General features: G+C 41.3%; 1 protein-coding gene across 4 annotated transcripts in view; it reads right to left on the bottom strand.

Annotated features, from left to right (window-relative positions):
• The window catches only part of SEC22A (SEC22 homolog A, vesicle trafficking protein), a 55,023-nt gene extending 32,463 nt beyond the window's left edge, over nt 1–22,560 (bottom strand). For 2 of the 4 annotated variants that reach the window (XM_084802391.1, XM_084802393.1), the window contains exons 1-4: nt 22,114–22,434; nt 15,619–15,817; nt 1,303–1,466; nt 9–203 (exon numbers count right to left, since the gene is read on the bottom strand). In XM_084802391.1, the coding sequence (XP_084658517.1) occupies nt 9–203; nt 1,303–1,466; nt 15,619–15,817; nt 22,114–22,144 (589 nt within the window). In that variant the 5' untranslated portion in view covers nt 22,145–22,434. The other 2 variants (XM_084802394.1, XM_084802392.1) reach the window with 2 other exon arrangements.
• Nucleotides 22,561–26,046: the final 3,486 nt, after the last annotated feature.

The following is a 26,046-nucleotide window of genomic DNA, read 5'->3' as shown; positions in this document are numbered from 1 at the left end:
GAACTCACCAGAAGAAATCTTACCAGCACCTTTATAGTCAACAGAAAATGCAGATGTGACTCCATTGGCTGATCCCAGCTCACACATCGGGATTTGGTAAGGGGGTCTCAGCTTGATTTCCATCTGCATGTCAGACAAATTTATTTTTGTTGAAAGAGACCTGGGATTATTATAGCGCTGCTTGGTCCTCTGAATGAAGTTATCTATGTAAGATAAAAATAAATTTCCTTGCAGTCATTTGTTTTAATTAAATCATTTGAGAGTGTGATGTGTAAATTTTATAAAGTTTGTTATTCAAAACTATTCAGTTTATCATGGGATTTCCAATATTACTCATGTTTAATGGGTTGCTGTATAATGGAGTCATCAGTTTTACCCTCTACATACTAAACTCTAGAAAGGAGTTACTATAACCAGAGGCTACCTAAGCACAGGCTTCAAGGAATTACAAAAACAAACAAAAAGAAAACAGCTTTAGTTGTCAACCAATGCCTTAATTTTTATATCCTTATCTCATAAAATATTCAATCTGTTATTAGCTATAAGTATATACAAGTTATACCATAAGCAATGTGTTTTTATAATTGTTTTCTTATTTCTTATACCATTAGATAATATGTTCTAAAGAGTAAGTGTAATAGAATCAATAAAAAGAGATTTCCTAAATGTCTTCTAAGCAGAACTCTATTTTTACTATTTCCCCTCCTTCTATATAAAGAAATCCATAACTCTGACCAGACTTTTCTGGTTGAGCAAACTACTGCCCATAGGCCAAATATAAACTGCTGTTTTTGTAAATAAAGTTTTATTAGACAATAACTATGCTCATTCATTTATATATTGCTTGTGGCTGCTTCCAAGCTGCAATATCAGAGCTGAGGAGTGTGGCAGAGACTTGAAGGCTCTTAAAATCTGAAATATGTACTCTCTGATTTTTTCCGGCAAGTGTTTGCCAACCCCTGTTCTACATTAAGCAGACCATAAAAGATTAGAACATAAACACAAAGCTGAGTCTGTGGCTAGTAAATTTCTCATTGAGAATCTGTCCTCTGGGATTCATTCTTTGGAAAATAATCACAATCTCCTTCCTAGCTCAAACACATTTTTTTTCCCTAATACTCATCTAAATTAGGAACTATAGATCTTTTGCCAATTATTCTTTAAAAATTAAGGTTGCAGAAGTCTCTCACCTACTCCCTAATATTAGATGGAAAAAAAAAATGTTTGACTGGAGACAGGATAATAAAGAAGTACAAAAAAGAATAAAACAAACAAAACAACAACAACAACAAAGGCCCTTACCAAATTCAATGAAACAGTATGGTCTGACAGCAGTATTTGTCTTCATCATGTTATAAGTAGTAATGAACTCCTTCTGAAGCTCATCCAGGAAAGAGAAGGCGAGAACATTTGGATAATTTTCAGTGCACAACATCATGTAGCTCACTCCCAGAGAGCTAATAAAACTACAGTGTAAAAAACATTGGTTTTAAAATTTCAAATTAAATCAAGGTAATTCGTTGCTTCACAAGACTGATTCTATACACCATAAACTGATGCTACAGTAGCAATGAAGATATTAACATTTATTATATATTCCAGCAACAACTTTAAAGGAACCAATATCTAATACTATCTACAGCTGTGGGTATGTAAAAAGGGGAGATTCACTATACTTCTAGAATTTCAGCTACTCATCACAGAGCAAGGGGAAAGCACACATATATGTAAGCATCCAAGCAGCTTAAATTAAAGGCCAGCCCTCCACAAAAGCAGGTGGAAATTATACACTCAAGTCAAGAACTGTTCAGAAAAATCTGGTCAGAGTTATGGACACTAACCCTGGAAACTTAGCATAGAACGTCAAAGGTGGTTAACCAATTTCTTGAAATCATCAGTGACCCAGGAATCAAATATTTTACATTATAACATTGATGGGGAAAGAAATAAATTATATGTATCATTGGGGTGAAAGGAAGAAATTTTTTTCATTCATAACAATAACAAACACAAAAGAGAAAGGAGCTGGCCGGGCGTGGTGGCACACGCCTTTAATCCCAGCACTGGGGAGGCAGAAGCAGGCGGATCTCTGTGAGTTCGAGGCCAGCCTGGTCTACAAAGCGAGTCTAGGACAGCCAAGGCTACACAGAGAAACCCTGTCTCAAAAAACCAAAGAGAGAGAGAGAGAGAGAGAGAGAGAGAGAGAGAGAGAGAGAGAGAGAGAGAAAGGAGCACAGCTTATAGCAAAATGCTAAATACTGCCTAGTTGGAGGAGTGCTGGAATTGGGAGGAAAAAAAAACCCCGCCATTCTAGAGCCAACATAATAAAAACTGGATCAGACAAAAAAAATGATGATGAATATTGAATCCAAGAGGAAATTTTGAGGCACTTCAATATATTTGCAAGACTTTATGATGTTTTCCCACAGAGTCCTTATTAGTTGCAAAAGGAAATTATATAACAGAAGTGAGAGAACACGTTGACCAATTATTCTAATATCAGTAATGAGGAACAGGTAAACACCATGCATCTCCACGTGTGACAGCATAAGAAAAGACATCACTTGTCTGTATTCCCACCGGCATGCATAACCTGAATCTAACAATAAACATCAAAATAGCCAATACTCCACTTTTAGATAGGAAGATGTATTCTTTTAAAAGAAATCATCAATGCTGTGAAAAATAAAGATTATAGAAAGGTTCCCAATCAAGAAGTCTAAAGAACCATGCCAACTAACTGCATAATACCTAACCCTAGGTCTGGATCCCACAACAGAGGACTGAGATGCTATAAAACATATGTCTCGTGTTAAATGACAAAAGCAGAAAGCAGACAGTACATTACAGTAGCAATATTAAACTTACTATAGCTGATTATGGCATGCAGTTAGGTAAAAACCTATCTTCAATCTTAGAAAATATATTTTGGAATAGTTAAGAAGGCCCAAGCTTGGTACTTGCCTAACATGAACAAGCCTTGGATTTGCTCTCAAGTATGCAGGCAGCCGGGCTGGGGGGGGGGGGGGGAAAGGGGAGTAGCAGGGGGCAGTTCATATAGGTAGGAAATGTCAACAAAACCAAATAGGGAAACATATATTATTAGGACTTCTCTTATCCATACAATTTTGTAAGCTTGAAATTGTTTTTAAATACTATGCTAAATGTGCTTTAAAACTTCTACTTTAAGCATGGAAACATTTAATTTAAACATGTTGCACTGAAATAAAACTTTCTAAAATATAGCATATGCCTTCCTTCCATAATAAATAAGTGGTGAGTGTAACCCAAATTAACCGTTTAATGAGTCACCTACGTATCCTTTTCTTGTGGTGACCACACAGCTGGTCTAGCCCAGAAGCAGGAAACCAACACAACATCCAGGCTATGGCTCCTATTTGTCTGCAACTACTACTAATCACAGCAATCCATATTGCCAGGCTGATCCATACTAGTGCACTTTTTTTTCTAATAATGTAGATAGAGTATTTACAATTATCTGTGTGTAGGGGTGGGTGGGGGTGGGGTGGGTGCACATCCCTGTGCATGCTCAGAGCCCAGAAAGGTGTCAATGACTCCTCTATCACTTTCCATCTACTCCTTTGAGACAGAGTCTCTCCTGAACCTGGGGATTGTATTTCTCATGTAGGTCAGAAGTCAGCCAGCCCTAGCAATCCTCTTCTCTCCACTCTTCTTGGATCTAGACTCCAGGCCTGGGTAGGACACCTGGTTGTGTGGTTGCTATGATCCAAATGCTGGTCATTATGGTTGTGTAGCAACAAGCACTCTTAACTGGTAAGCCATCGGTCCAGCACCCACAATTTCTTTTAATTTACCTTTTGGAGTAAATATGCTCACATGGTTCAATTTTAAAGAAAAAGAAAAAGAGTAGAACTGTGCACTGATCTTCTTTTATTGCATTCTCTGTCCATAGGTACTCAATTCTCTCCCCTTTAGGCAAGTCATGTTAATAATTCCCTCTGTATCTTGTATAGCGTGGGACACACTTGTAGTAAAAGTATACCCAATGTATTCCAGGAACATGAAACTCCTGAAATTTCACTTAGTAAATAGTCATCTTTGCAAAATTCTAAGGCTGTAACTCATTAGTAGGACATGAGATTAATGTTATCAATATTTTGTTTAAAAAAAAAAGAAGACAAAGAGAAGAGCAGAAAAATCTGGTATACTGCTTTATAAACATTTGTTTATGCTTTCTACACTATTTTTACAAAGGCAATTATCTCTCCTCAAGAATCATTAATTTTAAAAAAGTTTAGCTATATCATATGAAATTTTTCTAAAACTTAGAATTTTAATCAAAGGTCAATTTTTTTTGTTGTTTTTGTCCTTTTGCAAGGGTGGGCATTCAAACAGGATCACTATTGTCCAAACTAGTCTTGTACTAGTCTTGAATTTATTAGCTCCAGGTGGCCTCAGACTTCTGATCTTCCTGTCTCAGATTCCCAAGAGCTGGGATTATAATTATGTGCCACCAAGAACAGTCTAAAATATATTTTCTCAAGTAATTCTCTTGTCTCAAAATATATTCTGCCATTCTTTGCCTAGTCATTAGCATTTGGATATACTCCACAACAGTTTGAGTAACTGGGACACAATTAGTAATTGGCTTCCATCCATTGAGAACTCCCAACTAGTGACACACAAATTCTTTTATTATTGTCTAATAATGCGGCTGAAAATTTCTTGGACCACACTTTTTGTATGACATCAGGCTTTTGCTACACTTCTCTCTTCCTAAATAGCTCAGTAAGCCACAGATGCCTACTTCATAGTTTATGACAAATTTTGTTTCTGCTAAATTTAACTGAAGATTGAGTGAGAAATACAGAAAAATTTATTTTTGTTTTTAAGATTATATGCTGGCGCTTTCAAGAAGTCATCTACTTGTATGATATTCTCTGAAAAGGCTATAAAGCATTATACATTTGACTTTCATAGCAATTTTAGCCTTATAATTCTTTCTCTGAAATGAAAAACAGCTTCCTAACAGTACATGCCAGCTCTTTTAATTTACATTTGTAATAAGATTAACTGCTTCTTCAATTATTGTTGGGCCAGACAGAGATTCTTACCATCTCACTACAGACTACTTTTGAAGCAGTTAAACATCACTACAAGCATGCTGTCTGCCCCCATCAATCTCACTTATGTTCATGTTCTATATATATAGATACTATGCTTTAAGGAAGAGGGAAATAGGAAGAAGGTAAGAGTAGCGAACTAGGAACAAGGAAGAAGGAACAGTAACAACAGCACGTACATTTACTAACCACTCTGTGGAGCTGGGACCTCTGCTGAATGTTTTGCAAAATTCTTTTAATTCATCCTCACAGTAAAAGGCTACTACTAAATGCATTCTGCAAATGAAGAGCCTCAGAGAGGTCAAGTAGCTTATCCAAGGCTACTATTAAGAAGCAGAAACGGCACGGCTGGGGATATAGCTCAACTGGTAGGGTACTTGTCCAGCATGTGTACAGCCTGCGTTTGAACCCCAGCACAACAAACCAAGAGCTGGGATGAACAGTTCATTCCAGAGCCCATAATCTTTCTACAACATAGCAACTTCCATTATAGATAGCAATTGTTTTTTCACTTTTTCTCAGTCCCAGATTAATCTGAGGTTTTTGATTGTTTGATTTATTGATTCCCCCCCCCCCACTTACATGAAGAGCAATGAGACTTAAGGACTTCAGAACTTGTATAATATGTATATCCTCATGTCAGGAAGCCCTTCCAATTTTTCTACCTCATCTTCTGCACGCTCTTCTTCCCTCTTTGCATTGCAGCCACAGAGGCCTGTTTCAGAGCTTCAAAGATGCCAACCTACTCCCAGCTCCATCACTCACATACTGAGATTCCAGAACACAGTCCTCTCCACTGCCCATGGGCGCCAGTTCTGACGTGGCTAAAGCCTGCACACCCTCTGCAGAGTGCATGATCTAAAGCAGTGGCTCTCCTCCTGTGGGTCACAGCCCCTTTAGGGGCTGTGTACCTGATATCTCACATATCAGATATTTACATTATAATTCAAAACAGCAAAATTATAGTTATACAGTAACAAAGAAATTATTTTATGGTTGAGGTCATGAGATCCCCGTGATCCATGAGGTCACCCAACATGTGGAACTGTATGGAGGTCACAGCACTGGGAAGGCTGAGAAACACTGATCTAAAGTGCTCTCACCCTTCTACTTATAAGCACAGCAGCTGTTATTAACCATCTACTATCTCAAGCTGTAAGTGTTCATTTATGTATTTGCATTCTGCAGTGTCTCTCTCACTAATAACTGTAGTCTACAAGAGCAGGGATAGTTTCTGGATTGTTCACCATTGTATCCTTAGCTCCTGGAATATTGGGTCTAGTACATAAGTGCTCAATGAACAAATAGAGGAGTGCTAAGTAGGCATCATTCCTTTGTTCACAGCCCAGTAGTATCTACACAAAACAAAATATCAATGAGTCACTGACTAAAACAGGAAATACTATTTTACCTATTCTTCCAGTCTCTGTTCTATTTCAGGTCAATTTATCTTCAACGTATCCATGTTCTCAGAGGTCATCGAAGGTATGGTTGACTGTCATGAGTACCACAGATAACTACACAAAATTGCAGCCATGTCTCTGCTCCCTTCATCAATGTTATTATATATGCACTGCCAATGGGCATACTCTCTTTTCTCTACATTAAGCATAATGGTTTTGGTTTTGGTTTTTTTAGACTGATTCTCTGGTATCCCAGGTTGTCCTTAAACTCTTATGCAGCGGAGAATAACTTTTGAACTTATGATCTTCCGGCCCCACCTCCTTGAGTACCTGGTATATACTGTGCTGAGAATCAAACCTAGAGCTTCAGATACACCCTCAGTCCATGGAGTGTAATTCAAAAGTCTATTTATTCATGTATGTGTCTACGTACACATGTTCAGATGTGCATGCCTATGCACAAATAGGCCAGAAAAGGGAGTCATTTCCCTTGAACTGGAGTTACAGGTATTTGAGGGATTCCTGGCTTATGTCAGTGGTAGGACCTAAACTCTGGTCCTCATGACTGTGCAGCAACTGCCATCCCTCCAGCCCCTGCTGAGGATAACTTTTTAATTTACCATTTTCCTCCCTATTTTACTCAATCAATCTCTCTCTCTCTCTTTCTCTCCTCTCCCTTTTTCTCCCTGCCTCCCTTATCTCTGTCTCTTCTCTCCCCTCTTTCCTCCTCCCCCATTCCTACCCCTCCAGGACAGCCTGGAACTCACTATGTAGAGCTAGCTAGCCTCAAACTCACAGAGATCCACCTGCCACTGCCTCTTCCTACCCCACTCCACTCTACCCTGGGATTAAAAGGCATGTGCCACCACACCTTTTTTGAGACAGAACCTTGAGTTCTTTTTGTAGCCCAAGTTGGTTACATACTCAAGACCTTCTGGCCTTAGCCTGCTGATCCTGGAATAGCAAGTATATGCCATCATGCCTTGACAATTAAAATATATATATTTAACTCTTGTGATACATGTAGATATGTATATCATGTATGTGTCTGGTTACCACAAAGGTTAGAAAAAGGCATTGGACCACCTGGAGCTGGAGTTATGGGTGATTGTAAGCCACTATGTGGGTGCTCTTAACCGTTAAGCCACTTTTCCAGCTTCCTCCAATTTTCTTTTATAAAGTTTTAATTCCTCTCTGTTTCTGAGCTTTAGTTCCAGTAGAGTTGGCATTTCTAGACATCGCCTCTCTTCTGACCAAGAAACTTATCCAAATGTCAATACATCCTTGGTCTTCTCCCTGGTACAGACATTAGGAACTTAGTCCTTTGAGGAGCAAGTATGTCTGGAGTAAGTGACACTGAAAGACATCTAACTTATGGACAAGGGCTCTACTCTAACCACTTTGTTAAAAAGCTAATTCTAGCAGATGTCACCATAAGTGACTTCTAAATGAATGGTTTTGGGCATAACCACTTTTCCTGACATCTAATTTAAGACACAATGTGTCAAAGAAAGTTTGCATATAACCAATTAAATACTGACAATAAAACAGTTCTGGCCTGTTACACTAAATGAATACACAGGAAAAGCAACAGCAGATAACACCTGTGGTCTAGTATGTCACTATATAAGGTTTAATATCAAAAACAAGGCCTTTGCAAGAGCCTGCAGTACAGTTACCCAAGATTTACTTGAAACAATGGTTTAATACACACACATGCGCACGCGCGCGCGCACACACACACACACACACAATCATAGCAAGCTAAAGGACAAAATATACAGCAAACAATTTTTAAATGACATGATTAATTTTTATGTTACATATATTATTTTCATTCTTTAATTATGCCATCACACAAAGAAAGTCTGTTTATCCTTTGTGGCCACATGCCCCATTAAATAGATTTCCTATGTGCAAAAGATCTCTCCAGTAGCATAAACTCTCTGTTAAAGTCACTAAGTATTAGGAAAATAGTACTTTTGACATAGGAACCTTCATAAAAACTTTACTAAAATAAAGTGTATAATCTTCTAAATATTAAAAGATTTGATGATATAAAAGCAAGCATGCCTTATGTTCACTGCTGGTATGTTTAGTAGGACCTATTACCCTATAAATATGTCTAATACAAAATAAATTAAAAACAAACGACTGTCATCAGTGGGACAGAATGGACAGAGAGCTCGTTGAGGGTCTGCTACATACTGCACTGTACCAAGAACTTCCTATTTCTTCACTTATCCTTCTCTCACCCAGCCAACTTTCAATTACTCACTAATAAGCAAGAGCCAAGTCATGAATTAAATCAGTCCATAAATAAAAGACCTATTTTAGCCTTTAATTTTACTCTCAGCTAACATAAAAATGTTTATTCACATGCAGCATACCTGGCAATGTCAACTTAGACAGGGGAGTCTTTAAGAGTTTTAAGGAGCCAAGAACAATTGATCACATTATCAGAGCCATGAATATTATTTTCCCACAGAAACTGTAATGGAAGAGTAGTGTGTTTCAACATACGTAATGCTCAACACTACACGTCTGCCATAATATAGAGCAGAAAAGCAATGTGATGCTAACAATAAGACAAACTGGGAAGTTATGCCCTCTCAATTGGCTTGGTAGCTGTTACAGTTGCATCCCCTGCCAACTACTCCCTACTACACTCATAATCCTTAAATTTGGTGGGACATCATTGCGGGACAAATTTAGGCTTCACACATACTCTTTATTCTCAACAATAAAGAAACAAAGCGTAGTGCTTCATTTACTCTTTTTTATCTGGTTAATTTCTCTCTCCATAAAAAGTTACAAGAATTAGGGAAATCAGGAACACATGTTACAAAAGGGAATAAGGAAAAGGGCATAAATCTTATCAGAGATAATGTGGATCATGAAGGGAAAGTTTCAGTCCACTGTTCATTAGCTTTTGACTCAATGGGAACTCTTTCCATAAAAGGTCTCACTCATCGCATTAACCCAAAAGCAGACTCAAATTGTGTATACTCACTTATATCTGGACACTAGCCCAAGGGGCACGTCCCATGAAAGTCTTTACTTATGATGGGAGTGGGATGGAGGGGAGGACATCCTATTGGGACTCTCGGTGAGAGAAGTACGGGAAAACAGAAGGATCCAGAGGGTCCTATAAACCTACAAGAACATTAGGGCGGATTTGGGCCCAGGGGTTCAGCTGAAACGATGGCACCGGCCAAGGACAATATGTGCAGTAAACTTTGAACCCCTAACCAGATCTAACCAATGATCAGGACAGTCTCCACAGTTGAGTGGAGAGTGGAGACTGACTTTCATACAAACTTGGGTGCACCATATTTAACGACATCCCCTTGATGGGGAGACCTGGTGGCCCTCAGAGGAAGGATAACAGGCTACCAAGAAGAGACTTGATACCCTATGAGCAAATACAGGGGGAGGAGGGTCCCCCCCTGCCAGTCACAGTCACAGGGGAGGGGAGTAAGGGTTAAATGGAAGGGAGGGAGGAATGGGAAGATACAAGGGATGGGATAACAATTGAGATGTAATATGAATGAATTAATTAAAAAAAAGTCTCACTCATCACACTGGTAAAGTGATAGCACTGCTACGGCTGTCTACCCGCATCCTTTCTTCCCTCCCATGTATTATATACAGTGTGTGACAAAGTGAGTGTGACCAGGCCAACTGTGAGTGTCACTCCTTCCTAGCCACAGTGAGTAGTCCAGTCAAAGTCCTGCTCCTGACACTGAGGGAGGGCAGGTGCTCAGTTCCCTACAGCTTGCAGCTGCCGCGAAGTGTTTCCCAATCTGCAAAAGCCAAGAGACTGCACAGAAGAAAGATTCCTAACAGAGCATCTGACAAGCCAGCTTTCAGGATAATTTTGCTTTTTTGTTTAAACTAATGTGAGTTGTGATCCTGCCTGAACCCACAATGGAGAAGCACTCCACTTACCAGGCAGTCACAGGGCCAATGCAGAATGTAATGATAATGGTAGGTAAAATGCCTGCCAATTGAAGGTGAAAATATGCTGTTGTTCAAGCTACAACTCCTGTAGTAAGAAAATATCTCCAAAGAGTGGAAGGAAAGCCCTGCTACTGACTGAAACTAACAGACCGGAGGCTCAAAGTAGCACTTTCAGCTGAAAGTAGTTTAAGGACAAATACAAAGAAACTGCATCCTCAAGCAAAGAGAGAACCTAGGAGGCCCACAGACTTTGCTGACTTCAAATGAATCCCCAGAGAAAGAACCAAGTAATCACAATGTTCCATTAAAAATCACAGTGGGGTACCATTGGTCCCCAAAGGATATTTGTCTTTTCATAAAATCAATGTCTCAAAATTAAAAGAGATCTCAAATATACAATCTGATTTTTTTAACTCCAAAGCCAACCAGAGTTTTAAGGCCTCAGAGGACACAATTTAATTTTCATGATTGCTTTAGTCATTTTCAAAGTAATAAGTTTATTCATAGATATTCATTATAGCATGAGGAAAGTATATCGTTTATTTATGAAACATTAGTTCCTTAAAATTACTATAATACTGCCAGATGTGGTGGTGCATACCTTTGATCCCAGCCCTCTGGAGGCAGAGGTAGGCAGATCTCTGGGAGTTTGAGGCAGCCTGGTCTGCAAAGCAAGTCCAGGATGGCCAAGGCTACACAGAGAAACCCTGTGTCGAATAACAAAAAACCAAAACCCAAGTAACTACAATAACACTGTGGAATGCAAAATCAGTTTCACACTCTTCCCTGCTTCCTCTGCCCAATCAACAAGATCAACCAAGAAGGTTTCTCCAAAGCTAAACAACCCTTTAGGAGAAAACAAACTTATTTCCATGGCTAAGAACATTGCAAAATTCCTAAAATAGCTGTCATAGTGTCAGCTGTCACCTTGCCTCTGCCTCCCAAGTGCTGGGATTAAAGGTGTGTCCCACCATTCCTTCTGGTTCTTGATTCTACTTCTGCTGGAGTTCCCCCAACCATGGACTGTGATCAGAAATGGCAAATAAAACCCTTTCCTCTCCGTGTTGTTTCTGACCATGGTGTTTATCACGGCAACAGAAAGCAAACTAGGGCATCTCTGTCTCTGTCTCTGTCTCTGTCTCTGTCTCTGTCTCTGTCTCTGTCTGTCTGTCTGTCTGTCTGTCTGTCTGTCTCTCTCTCTCTCTCTCTCACACACACACACACTTAGCTGCTGCTATCATGTGCAAGGCACTGCACTAATGCAAGCCACACTCAGAGGAATGTGCTTTACCAGCCCAATCAGAGAAAACCCATGACCTCCCCCATATAGAGAGGAGAAAATTAAAAAAGCTGTCTTTATGTTAAATATTACTATTCTCACACTTCCCCTCTTGACACTCTAGTCTTCTCTGCCAGGACAACTAGGCGTCAATGGAAGGTATGATGAAGTGACTTAGCCTGCAGAGGTGGCTCATTACTGCTTAAAACACCAACCCCCATGAATCTGGGCCCCTCTTCAGGACTCCTAGGGTCTCTGTGCTGACATGTGCACAAATCCACATGTAAACAGTCCCCACCCTCACACAGAGACACAGACACACATACACACACACACACACACACACACACACACACACACACACACACACTCATACTCAATTAAAATGGGTTAAGCAGTGGCGAGTCAATTTCATCAATGAGTTATATACAATCCAATTACAGAGAGCAAATTAGAGTATTTTAATATTTAAAGAACTTTAATAAGTGGTGAAAAAGAGCAGTTGAACAAGTTCTACCTACAACCTGTGAAGACAGTGAGATCATTAGGAAAGTGAAATACTAGTAATAGGAAAGATGGTGACTCAAAACATTCAGGTTATAATCTGGCCTGTGAAAGAAGGAGAGATACTTAGCATGGTGAGGACAAAGAAGGGCAGTCTGGTTGCAGCTTCAGGCTGTGCGCCCTGATGTTGCTACTGCAAAGCCCTTATATTTTTATCTGACTCATGACAGGGAAAAAAGAGCTCATGAAAAAGATGTAAAGTCAAGTAATACAAATAAATTGCCAATTTATATCAGGCTAAGTTTGCTGGCACATACTGTCCACACCCCTAAAAGACTAGAAAGCAGGCAGTAGGATCTCTTATTAATGAGGGAAAATATATGAAACTGGGATCTTGTCGGGAACTACAGCTAATATTTCTGTTCTCCAACCTTTTCTTAAATGCTTGACTACAAAAACAACATGCAGGGATTTTTTTTTAATGGTTGATTATAAGTTATGTAATCTATGCATTTGTCACATTTGGGCCGTATTCTTGGATCAGGCCAGACTGGACTCCTATCAACTTATCCCATTCATAACCTCTGTCATAGACATTGTGTATTGTCTGTAATTCTAGCACTCAGGAGAGGAGGCAGAGGCAGAGGATCATCACAAATTCAAAGCCAGTTAAGGTGCACAGTAAGATGCTGTCTTAAAAAAACAAAAATTGTGTGCTGGCAAGATGGCTCAGCAGGTAAAGGGACTCACCTCCAAGCCTGACCAGCTGAATTAGAGCTCTGAAACCAATGATGGAAGGAGAGAGCCAATTCCCAACAGTTGTACTCTCACTTCTACATGAGGTATGTGCCATGGTGTTCAGCAGTGTGTACACCATGTATGTGCGCACACATACACAAAGTAACACACACATACACAAAGTAAATATAAGAGCAAATTTTAAAGCCTATCAATTAACCAATCTAAAACAATTTCGTTATCATGCCATTTGCTTATACCAAGGAGTATGAGGAAAATCACAAAAGCTCACTACAATGGCTACTGGAGGAATGTTAGCCATATTTGCCCCAATTATGGTTATTTGTTCTCAGGAACAGGAAAACTGAACCTGTGACTGAGTCTATGGCTTGCGTTTGACGCAGGGGAATTCGGACCAGTACTTGCAGGTCTGCTCTAACAAATGCACAGGCTACACCTCCAGAAAGTGTCACCTCCATTTTTTATTCTCCTAAAACTACTACTTTAGTCGATCCTATCATTTGTCCTCTTGAATTACTGTATCTGAAAACTGCCTCAAATCTTTTGTGTAGAATAAGATAGAGTTAAAATAAATGATATAAAATCTAAAATTCATAGTTAAACAGAATTGGGACATAGTAAAGATCTGGTGCATTTATACTGCTTTTAGGAAAATACAGAAAAAAAATTAAAAGATTTGTTTTTTTAATGCCAGGCAGTTACCAATGTTAACATATACTTCAAGCCAATCTCTAGTATTCCACCTCAGCAGGCTTGACCATTTCTTCTTTTTGAACTACCTTTCTGTTTGGCACTTTCTTTCTCGCTTGTACATTTATTTTCTACTTCACACTCTAGTAGTGAGTTGACCTCTCTGTCCTATCTCTCTTAAAACCTGTTTTACTCTCTGTTCTACAGTCTTGGGTTTGGTGTAATGTGGCTCTTTGTTTTTTGAGACAGAGTCTCACTGTATAGTTCTGCCAGGCCTGGAACTTACAGACTTGCCTGCCTCTTGCTTCCTGAGTGCTGGGAAAAAAGACATGCACCACCCCTCACCCCCTTTGTTTGTTTTTCAATCAAATGACTTTCTTCAAACCTATAGCAGTTACCTGCAACCTACTGTATCATAATAACTTCCCTCAATTTGAATTTTCAGAGTAATCCAGGATCTGGACCCACACTAGTTATCAAACTTGTCTCATAGACACCTGCAAATCTTCATCTACCTAGCACCAAGTCAAACAAGCTAACAGACCTGCCATGCAGCATCACTTACACGGCTTCTTCTGCCTCCATTCCCTATCCCTGAATAAGATGCCTTGTCCTGCCTGAGTGTCTTAGCTTAACAATAAAGCTTTGTTTATATAACCCACATGACTTCCTTCTATGCTCATAATTAGCATCATGGACCCCCAAGCTAACTGTTCTAATTGTTTCACAGAGATGCTATCCAAAGTGGTCTCATTTGTTTCCACAGTAATTATAAGTCATAAAAAGATTTCTAAATCTAAATCCCACACTTGTCACCTTTGCTGAGCTTCAGGCTCACATATCCAGTGGGCTGTGCCCCTTGGACGTCCAATGGGCATGTCAGATTTAAACATGTCCAAACAGAACTTGCCAGTGAAATGCAAGTAACTAATCTTTCTCCTTTTAACTCCATTATGCATGCAGTTTCTAAGGCCAAAAATCTACACACGATTCTTTTCTTTTTCCTTCCCATTCCTAAAGCCTATCAGGGCCATTTACGGTTGTTAGGACCAAAATGCAGCCTAATTCCAACTACTCTTCATTATCACCCCATTCAAGCTGCAGGCATGGTCTCTAGCAGTGTCTCCTAGCCATCGCTCTGCGTCCACTCAGTCTCCCTAGTTCGATCTACTTAGAGCCAAAACCAGATCATACAATTCTCTGGCTTAAAGCTCCCCAATAGTTTCCTACTGTGTTAGGATTAATCAATTAACAACTTATCATGGCCTACAAGACCCAAAATAGCATGTCCCATTCCTATCTTTCTGACCAAGTCCTGCTACTTGACTAACTCCCACAATGCTTCAGTACCACTGGCTTTACTTCCATCCGTTCTGATATATCAATGGGCTTCTCCATAGCTGTTGCTCCGCCTTCCTACTCATCCACAAGACCCCTCAGATAGCCGTCTTCTTTTCATTTTAAAGTTTCTGCTCAAATATCATTCTTCCTGAAGGACTCAGTCACCACAGATTAAAGTCGCACTTCATCCTATCACCCAGTCTTACTGGATAGACAGATGGGTAATTGTCTCTGCCAGTAGAATAAAACTTTACTTCTTAGCATTTTCCATTACAATTTGCCTGCTACAATCTTGAGGATATAAAAACTCTAATAAATATTTATCAAGCAATTTATAGGAAGCATTATCTGCAAAAGTAATATAAAGTCTTCTAAAGCCAGAATAAAATCCAGAGATTCTGCAAAAAAGAGGTTCATAACATCATGACTACTATTTCATGTAAGTTCAGAACATGATTGTTGATTCAAGTTTTCCTGAGTTAACCAAGTATGTATTTCTATTACAACCACTTAAATTTCATTAAAATGACAACCTCTAGGCAAGTGACTCTAATGAGACAAGTGGAGGTCTTACTTAATGTTATAATGTCCAGTTTTCAATGTACATCTATCAGGAAGCTGAGCAAGTTTCCTCGAAAGCATTTTAAAGTACTTTCTGCACTCCTGCATTCCTGTGTTCTGCTCATAATCAGTAGATGCAGACAGCGGCAGTCCATCTCTGACACGAATGACAGAGGCAGATAAAATCATAGACATTTCAACCCACAGAAGACCTAAAACAAAATGAGAAATTTTAATTAAATAAAAGCAAAGCCACATCTGGTAACCATTTATAAAACTTTCAAAATCAGTAGTAATCAGAGTATTAATTACAATAATGACACAATGTATTTCAAGAACCTTTCACTTAACAATCTTTTTAATAATATACTTTTATTTTATGTACATGGCTGTTTGCCTACATGTATGTATGTGCATGCCTGGTGCCCTTGGAGAACAGAGAGAGCATTGGATATGTTGGAAATGGAGTTACAGATAGCTGTGAGCAGCTATGTGAGTACCAGGATCTTCTGCAAGAGCAACAAGCTCTCTTAGCCACTAAGCAGCTCTCCAGCCACCAAACAAGCTTTTAAAAATGACATTTACAGTTGAGCATAGTGGCACACTACTGTAATCCCAGCTTTCTGGTAGGCAGAGGCAGGTGGATCACTGTGAGTTCAAGGCCAGCCTGGTCTACAAAGCAAGTCTAGTACAGCCAAGGCTACACAGAGAAACCCTGTCTCCAAAAACCAGAAGAAGAAGAAGAAGAAGAAGAATCAGAAGAAGAAGAAGAAGAAGAAGAAGAAGAAGAAGAAGAAGAAGAAGAAGAAGAAGAAGACGACGACACTTGCAAGCTGAGGAGATGGCTCAACCAATACCTTGGGTTGTCCTTTGACCTCCACACATCTTCTGTAGTACATACATGTTCCACCCCTACTGGCCAGTGTTCATACTATTAGATGTTGATATACAAGCTACTAGAGAGAAAAGTAATCATCCATTTTACCCAGCTATGAACCCTGCAAGTGCTAATAATGACCTGACTACAAGTTATGCCCAGAGGTGCAATAGTGGCAGAATATTATGTGAATAACCAGTCCTTTTTTTTTTTTTTTTTTAATTTAAGGTCCACTCCATGAGATGGAGCCCATAACTGACAGAGTTAATGTGGGCAAGAACCTGAGACTGGCTAAGTCATGGAGCCTAGGTGAAAACTTAGTAGTATTATTCTGTTAAATAGATACTGAGGTAAAGCAAAATCTCTATACCAGGGATCAGTGCATCCCTCAACCCTCACTGGGAAAGTTGTTTCTTGGAGTAGATAGACACCCACAACTGGACACAGTGCAGAAAGTGAGAGACTTCGGTACACTCAGCCCCGCATGGGATGTCCTTATCATACCTGTCCCTTCAAGGCTCAGGGATCTATGTAGAGGAGGATGGGCGTGGGAGGGTGTGAGAGCCAAAGGTGGAGGATGACTTCAAGGAAAATACAGGGCAGAAGTACATATAGAACTCACAGGGACTATGACAACATATACAAGACTTGTACCAACTCAAGCGAGACAAAATCTAGCCAAGAAGCTACTAGCTATCAATAGTTGTTGGTAGAAGGACAATTAGTTCAGTTTTCTGCAATGGGAGTGATACTGAGCATAATTATCAAACACTCCAGGCAAGCCCCATGATTGGGAACACAAAAGGGACTCCTTGATTTTTGTTGCAGTTGTATTGATTTCGGTGTGTATTTGTTGTTTGGGTTGTTTTTTGTTTGTTTGTTTGTTTTATTTTGTTTTTTTCAAGACAGGGTTTCTCTGTGTAGCCTGGCTGTTCTGGACTCACTTTGTAGACCAGGCTGGCCTCAAACTCACAGTGATCTGCCTGCCTCTGTCTCCCGAGTGCTGGGATTAAAGGTGTAGGCCATCACCACCTGGTTTTTGGTTTTTGTTGTTGTTGTTGTTTTGTTTCAAGAGAAAGAGAGAAGCTCAGGGTGGTGGTACATGCCATTAATCCCAGCACTGGGAAGGCAGAGGCAGGCAGATCTCTGAGTTTGAGGCCAGCCTAGTCTACGGAATGAGTTCTATCTAGGACAGCCAGGGTGCCACAGAGAAACTCTTCTCTGAGAGGGGGCAGGGCACACAGGAGAAGAACATGAAGTTGGGTGGGTAAGGAGGTGGGGAGGATCTGGGAGGGAGCAGGGGAAGATATATATTGCATGAATCCCAGAACTCGGGAGGCAGAGGCAGGCGGATAGCTGTGAGGTCGAGGCCAGGCTGGTCTACAAAGTGAGACCAGGACAGGCATGACTACACAGAGAGACTCTGTCTCAAAAAACCAAAATAAATAAATAATAAATAATAAATTTGAGAATTAAAAAATAAAAACATGAATAGCAATTATTGGTGATTGATTTAGAGACATTGCCCTGCTATATAGCACTGGCTAGCCTGAAATCACTATGTATCCCAGGCTGGCCTAAACTCACATTAGACCTCCTAACTCAGCCTCCTGGGTACTGAGCTTATAGGTATGCACCATCATGCTCAGCAATAAATTTAAACATGTAATCTTACCTCGAGGGGGGGGAAAACATAAATCCAGATGAAAATTTAATTATTTATTCTTACAATCAAATAATTTTAAATGATCTAAAAATCCAATATAGAAGACAATTAAGTAAATAAAATATAGTATACACATATGACAAAATACAATGTAGCAACTAAAAACTTTCTAAAAATAAAAAGTTTACTAATGTGGCAAAATCCGGTAATGATAAATTCTAAAAGAAACATTTTGCTGCTGGGCGTGGCACATGCCTTTAATCCCATCACTTGGAAGGCAGAGGAAGGCGGATCACTGTGAGTTTGAGGCCAGCCTGGTCTACAAAGAAAGTCTAGGACAGCCAAGACTACACAGAGAAACCTTGTCTCCAAAAAAGAAATTTTTTAAAGCAAGATTAAAAACTGCATATTTTACAAAGTAAAGTGGCATATAACTGTAATCTTAACACTGAGGAGGGCAGAAGAGAGAGGATCATGAGTTGGAAGCAAGCAACTAGGATCTAGGATAAATATCCAAAGATCAATGAAGCTCTAAGTAATTTACACAAAGACTCTAATAACCTTAGGATAAACAGTCTCTTTCAACTCAAAAATCATACCACCCTTTTGAAACGCTTTACTAGACTCTTAGAGAATATACGGAAACAAGCAAACAATAAACCAGGCACGTGCCTGTGTGGAGGCCAAGCTAAGGTTAGAGCATGTAAGTGCTAGTCAGTGTGGAAGCTGAGGAAATCAAGGGAGGGCAATTGAACTAAGGAAAGCAAGAGGGTGCAACAGCTGCCTTGGAAGCTTTGGAAAGGATATCAGCTTTTTCCTATCAGAGCCATGGATGAATTTTTCAGCCATTGCTCCACTTTTCCTCACTTTTAACACAAAGCTGTCTTTAGATAACAGAAACCACACAGGAAGTGTGAGGAGTGCTCACCATTTCCTTCCAACAGCAATTGTAGAGGACAGAGTCCAAATTGGAATCTAGGGAAAGCTGCAAAGACTAAGGAAAGTCAAGCCGCAAAACATCAATTAACTGGATGCTTATCCGCCTCTCAGGCGGGCCCCTCTCCCTCAGAAGCCTGTAGGGTCAAAGTGTGAGGAAAGCATTTCTCAAAATCCAAGTATGATAGTCCTCGGACACACCATCTAGCCAAATGCCCCTACCACCTCGTTAAAGAGAAAGATGTTTTATGGGTCACTCATCTTTTATTTCAGTTCATCATGTCCCAAGCTTTGGCACTCAAGTACCACTTTCAGAACTCTTACCTTATCTGCATTGCACCTGTACAACTGTTTATTTACCAAATACCAATCTCTCAACTGACTTCTGCCCTGTATTTTAACAATAATACCTACAAAATGAGTTTTGAGACATTAGGGTTTTTCTCCCTAAATATAAGTTAAAATAGAAAAAAAAAGTGTGTTTTATTTGTATGTGCAAGAAATATTTTGGATGCTTGTTTTTTTGTTGTTGTTGTTTTGGGTTTTTTTTTTTTTTGAGACAGGGTCTCTCTGTGTAGCCTTGGGTGTCCTGAACTCACTTTGTAGACTAGGCTGGGCTCAACCTCACAGTGATCCTCCTGCCTCTGCCTCCCGAGTGCTGGGATTAAAGGTGTGCGCCACTACACCTGGCAAATGCTTGCTTTTTAAATGTTCTGCTTACCAAATCATCCTACATAAACAATGACACCAAAATTTGGGAAACTAACTTGTTACCTATCATTTTGTTAAAGTAACTGCTAAATCTGTGAGAATTAGAAGGGAGTAATTTGAGAATTGGGTGCATAATTGTGAGTGAGATTGAATTAATTGACCATATTAACTGCAAAGCTCAGTCTGGGAGAAGAATAAATGAAAATAAAGGAAAAGAGTACCAAGGGCTACGAGAATTGATTGTGAAGTTTTGCCAGTACTGTCTACTTCATCAGCAGCCCTTGCTGCTTGCTTCTATTGTGGGCACATGCACCACACACTATGTGTAAAACCTCAAGTCCCACAACAGAATATAGCTACAGTTAGAGAAAGGGGCTCTAAATACGTCAGTACCATACAGCTCAGGTAGGTAAGTATAACTTCCATTTCACAGAGGAGAAAACTGACACTTGCTCAAGTTTACTTCTAGTTATAGCAGAACTGATATTTAAGCCTAAATGCCTCATATCTCAACAACACCGTGTTACAACAGGAAAGCAACAAGCATGAGGGGAAAAAAAGCCATACGCTTTATGTGGGATTTTTTTGTTTTGTTTTTTCAATTTAGACCGTTTCACTATGCCCCTGCCTGGTTTGAACTCATCATATTGAACTCCTGTCTCCATCTCCCAAGTGCTGGGACTCCAGGCTTGCATCTCAACACCTGGCATAGCTGGTCGTTTTAAAGTAATAATATAAACAGCAACACAATATGGTAGTTAAAAAGTCAAATTCAAGCTGAGGAGATGGCTCAGTGGCTAAAGCACTTACTATGTGGTCATGTGGACTAATTAACAGATCCCTAGAACTCAAGTAAAGACTAGACAAGACAGGTAAAAGAGATGGGATCTCCCACACAGGTCGGCCATCTGGACTGGCTGCAACTGGCAGCTAGGTTAAAAAAAGACCCCATCTCAACTAAGAGGATGGCAACCAGGGAAGAGTCTGGAAGTCAACCAATCTTCATACACACCAGCACACACAAGTGTGCCAACATACATTTGGATACACACATACGCACGCATGCCACACACAATACATGTAAAGTTAAAAAATAATAAATGAATTTTTAAAAAGCCAGATTCCCAGATTGCCTAGATTTAAATCCATGCTTTACAGCATACTTGTCTCATTACAAGTCCTCATTTAAACCTTGCTTTTCAAAACCTCAATTTCCTCACCTCTAGGCCATAGCTACTAATAGTACCTACCCTACAAAGTTCTTTATAAGATACTAGCAGCCTCTACCACTACGCTCATAAAAAGCGCTTAGCATTGCCCATAATCTACTAAAAGTTTTACTTTAAGTATTTTGGTATGCTTGGTACTGACAAGCTACCTACTCTTACAGACCAAGCACTTCAATATACCTCATTTGAGCTTTCCAGGAACCTGTGAAGTTGAGTATCAGTTTCATTTTGCTTTGCACAAAACACAAGTCCCAAATATTTAAGTCATCTGTTTAACCCCCTAGACTAGTAAGTAGAGGGTCTAATTCTAACAACTCTATGAAACAGTCCCTCTCAACATACCCAAGCTTCCTCACTCCACGGTGAGGAAGTCACTCACATCTCCCTGACAGGAGTTTCTTTTCATACACCAACCTAAAACATAAACTTTAAGCAGCCTCTAAAAATAAAGTACTAAACTAACGTGATATCTTAAGTGGGAAATGCCTGATGCCTCAATAACTTTGGTCAATAACTTTGGACATGATCGCGGGTGTCAGGTTTACTTCTGAATCTTACACACCAGAAGTTCTAAGTGCTGCTTAAGACACCGCCTAACTTCTCACAAGGCTGGCAAATGAGTAGCTACCAGTAACATGGAATGTGAGTCCGGTTTCTAAAATGGTTGTTCTACCGATCAGCTTGGGTTCTATGACGTCTATCAGGGCGGACAGGCAGGCTCTGCCCTGAGTTAAGCCCAGGAGGGGAGGGTTCTGAAGAGTTCCACCTGCTTCAGGTGAGGGTGATCCCGGAAGCTAAGCAGCAGGAGACCAAGTCTAAAGCTGCTCTGACTGACAGAGTGACTCAAACCAGCTACAGCCTGACCTTCTCTGGAGATTCCCCACTTGTGGAGCCAACTTGTCAGGTCTCTCTTCTAGCACACAGAGTCGCAAAGTACCTTTCAACAGGGCCTCGCGGGGTTTCCCAGAGCCAACGCGGGAGATCTCCAGCTGCAACGCCCATTCAGCCTCCACAAATCGCAGGGTGCAAGCTTCCCCGCCCAAAAGAAACTAGGAACGCCACCTCCTCAAGCTCTCTCGGGCCACCTACCAGCCCGGGTGACTCGGTGTGCTTCTGACATCTGGGGCCAGGGAGTCCGCGACTGGCTGGACCGTCCCTCCCCGTCAGCAGCCCTTACTCCGGCCGTCCATCCTGGGACAGGCCTGCCAAACAGCAACCGCCGCCCGCGCGGCTCGCAGCCCTAGGTCGCAGGGACCCGGACCCCGCAAGCCCTCCCTCCTAAGCTCTGCGGCCACCGCCACCCAGCTCCGGCTCGGGCGCTACCGGTCAGGCCGAAGTGGAACACCGAAAGCGGCGCGAGCGGCCGGCCAAGGATCCACAGAGACCCTGAGGCTGAGAAGAGGGGGCAGGTCGTACCTGTGCTCCGGGACCCAAGGCTCGGAGTGACGCGCCACGCAGTGCATTCTGGGGCCGGGAGTGGCCTTCCAGCGGGGTTGCCCGCGTCCAACGTGGCTGGCGTAGGCGGAGCTCGCGCGGACCAATCACACTCCGTGGGAAGCACCCAAGGGCACGCCCCGTTCCGAGGCCCGCCCTGTCCCCGCCCCCTCCAACGGAGATTGGCAGGTTCTCATGCACCTGCGCCCGGAGATTGCCTTCACTACGAGAAGAGAATTATGCTGTCCGCCAAAAATGAGGCCAATCTCCGTCACCTGCTGCTTTGTGTCTGGAAGCAATTTATCTCTCCTGCGCCACTCGGAACAGAGGAAAAGCTCTCTCTGGTCAACAGGGAAAGGATCATCTCCCATCAGCTGCTACACAAAGAAACTTACCAAGAGAGAGGAATGCCAGATGCGGGGAGGGGGAGGGAGAGGGGCGGGCAGGCGGGGAGGGGGGCGTTGGGGGGCGGAATAGCTCCTCCCAGCCTTCAGGAAGTTATGTATTTTTTAAACAAGAGTATGCTGAATGTCTATTAATTGGTAACAAGCATATTAAGCATGTTTTACAGGAAAGTACACAGCACTCCTTTTATGGTGTAATAGGAGTAAGAAGCATTAGAGCAAAAGTGTTACAGAAATATACAATGTTATTGGTACTGTGAAAAAAATTAATAGGTACAGGAAGAATTAATTGTGGACTGTCAGGGAAGAACTCCCCAAATAAGTGCATTTTCAAGTCAAAGCATATTAAGGGTCCTTTAAGAATGCCCTGGGCCCTAGAAACATGATTTACGATCATTTAAATTATACTAGGAACGTGTGCTGGTTGGTTTCTGTGAACTGGATACAAACCTTAACGTAGCTAGAAGAGAGAATCTTAATGGAGAAAAATGCCTCCGTAAAATTGGCCTGTGGGCAAGTCTGTGGGATATTGCCGTGACTGGTGATTGATTTAGCAGAGCCCAGCGCTTGGTGGGTGGTGTCACCCCAGGGCAGGTAGTCCTGACTTGTACAAGAAAGCAGGCTGCGCAAGCCATGGGGAGCAAGCCAGTAAGCAGCACCCCTTCGTGACGTCTGCTTGAGTAGCTGCCTCCAGATTCCTGCCTTGTGTTTCTATTCATGAGATTAAACGTGGCGACCAAAAGCTGGTTAATCTTGTGAATAGAAATTCTAATACAGAGAGTATGTAGGAGCAAATTCAGGCTGAGATGAGGCACGGGCTAAACTACCTTTGGCTACTTTATACAGATCGGACTATCAGCAGCGGCGTACCCTGAGATCAACGAGGAGCTAATAAAGACTCTTAAGTAGGACCTGATTTACATATTTTAAGGCTCACTCTGCTGTTGATGGCGCATGGATTGGTAGAGGGCAGGAAGGTTACTGACGGGCCAGTTTGGAGGCAGATATATTGGTCAAGGCCACAAGTGATGGGGCTTAAACTAAGATAATGGCAGTGGAGGCAAAAAGAGATGTGTATAATTTCAACATATGAATAAATCATAGGTGGAATTCATGGGACTTAATCGACTGATTTTTTGGAGTGGGTCAAAAAAAAAATAGAAGAGAGGGCTATTAAAGATGGCTCCTTAGGTAACTAGATGGGTTAAGGAGACATTTAGATTCACAGAGTGTAGCAAATGTGTGGGGCTATTTAAATTTGAGAGACCTATAAGTGAGGCTGTCAAGAAGCAGTTTTGGACAAGTATGCCTAGGGCTCAGAGGGAGGATGTGAACTAATTATGCAGTTAGCAGTTCTTAGTATGAGTTAACAAAGCATTCCACCCTGGTATAGGGTTTCAACAGAAATGCACCCATATGTATTTAAAATGTCTACCAAATGAATTACATGGTAAGGAAAAAGAACATACAACTACATACAAATCACTACAAGACTGAAATAAGCCATACACAAAAGCACACATGACATGACTTTACATATATAATACTCAAAAGCCACTATATAGTTACTGAAGGTGGGACGTTGATTACCTTTGTGTGGTTTTAATGCTTGAGATGGAAAATTAATGTTGTTCTTGATCTGGACACTGGTTATTCTGTGTGACCAATTAACAAAGCTTCCTTAGGCTGTGTGCCTAAGACGATTTGTGTGAGTCGTCAGTGTACAAAGTTTATGTCTTTAAAGTGTTGAGGGCGGGAGCTGGAGAGACGGCTCAGAGGTTCAGAGCACTGGTTGCTCTTCCAAAGGTCAATTCCCAGCAGCCACATGGTGGCTCACAAGCATCTGTAGTGAGATCTGGTGCCCTCTGCTGGCGTGCAGGTGGTACATGCAGGCAGAACACTGTATACACAATAAAGAAAGAAATCTTTAAAAAAAAAAATAAGTGTTATGGGCAATTCAGACACACATATGTCACTATTTCAGACTAAGTCTCCTAGTGTGATCAAAAGGAAATAAAAGCAAGTGTGAGAAACGAGTGCTTGCAGGCATTTTCAATTCCGGCAGAGTCACATTGTATTCATAGAAAGAAAAAGCCACAGTGTCTTTATCCATTCTTCGGTTGAGGGGCATCTGGGTTATTTCCAGTTTCTGTATGTCACGAATAGTGCCTCTATGAACACAGTTGGGCAAATGTCCTTGTGATATGGTGGAACACCTTTTGTGAATATGCCCAGGAGTGATGTTGCTGGGTCTTGAGGTAGAGCTGTTCCCAGTTTTCTGAGAAAGCACCGAATTGATTTCCAAAGTGGTACAGCTACACAATGGAATACGTCTCAGCTATCAAAAACGAGGACATCATGAAGTTTGCAGGCAAATGAATGTGCTGGAAAAATCATCCTGGTTGAGGTACCCCAGGCCCAGAAGGACACGCATGGTATATACTCACTTATAAGCAGATATGAGCCATATAACACAAGATAACCATATTATAATCCACAGACCTAAAGAAGCTAAGGAACAAGGAGGACCCTAGGGCGGATGTTCAATTCTCATTCAGAAGGGCAAATAGAACAGATACAGGAAGCTGTTGAAGAGAGAGAACAGGAAGGGAGCCCACCATAGATGCCCTTTGAAAGACTCCACCTAACGGGATTGAAGCAGAAGCTGAGGCTCACAGCCAAACTTAGGGTAGAGAGCAGGGAGTCTTATGGAAAAGTGAGGAAGGGGAATATAGACGGACCCAGAGGGGACAGGAGCTCCACCAGAAGAACAACAGAGCCAACAAATCTGGGTCCAGGGGGCCGGTCAGATACTGATGCACCAAACAAGGGCCATGCATCAAAAGGACCTAGGCCCCTGCTCAGATGTAGCTGATAGGCAGCTCAGTCTCCATAGGGGTTCCCTAGGAAGGGGAGCAGGGGCTGTCTCAGATACGGACTCTGTGGCCTGCTTTTCAGTCACTTCCCCTTGACAGGGCAGCCTTACCAGGCCACAGAGGAAGAGGATGCAGACAGTCCTGATGAGACTTGGTAGGCTGGGTCAGTTGACAGATGAGAAGGGCTCCCCCTCTCTGAGGACTAGGGGAGGGGCATGGGGGGGAAGATGGGGGGAGGGTGGGATCAGGAGGAGGCAAGGGAGGGGGCTATGATTGGGTTGTAAAATGAATGAGTTTTAATAAATAAA

The sequence above is a fragment of the Acomys minous genome, assembly GCF_964271855.1.
Source record: "Acomys minous genome assembly, chromosome: 11".
Taxonomy (NCBI): Eukaryota; Metazoa; Chordata; class Mammalia; order Rodentia; family Muridae; genus Acomys; species Acomys minous.
The sequence above is the reverse complement of the archived record's forward strand: the minus strand, read 5'-3'. Positions and strand labels throughout refer to the sequence as shown.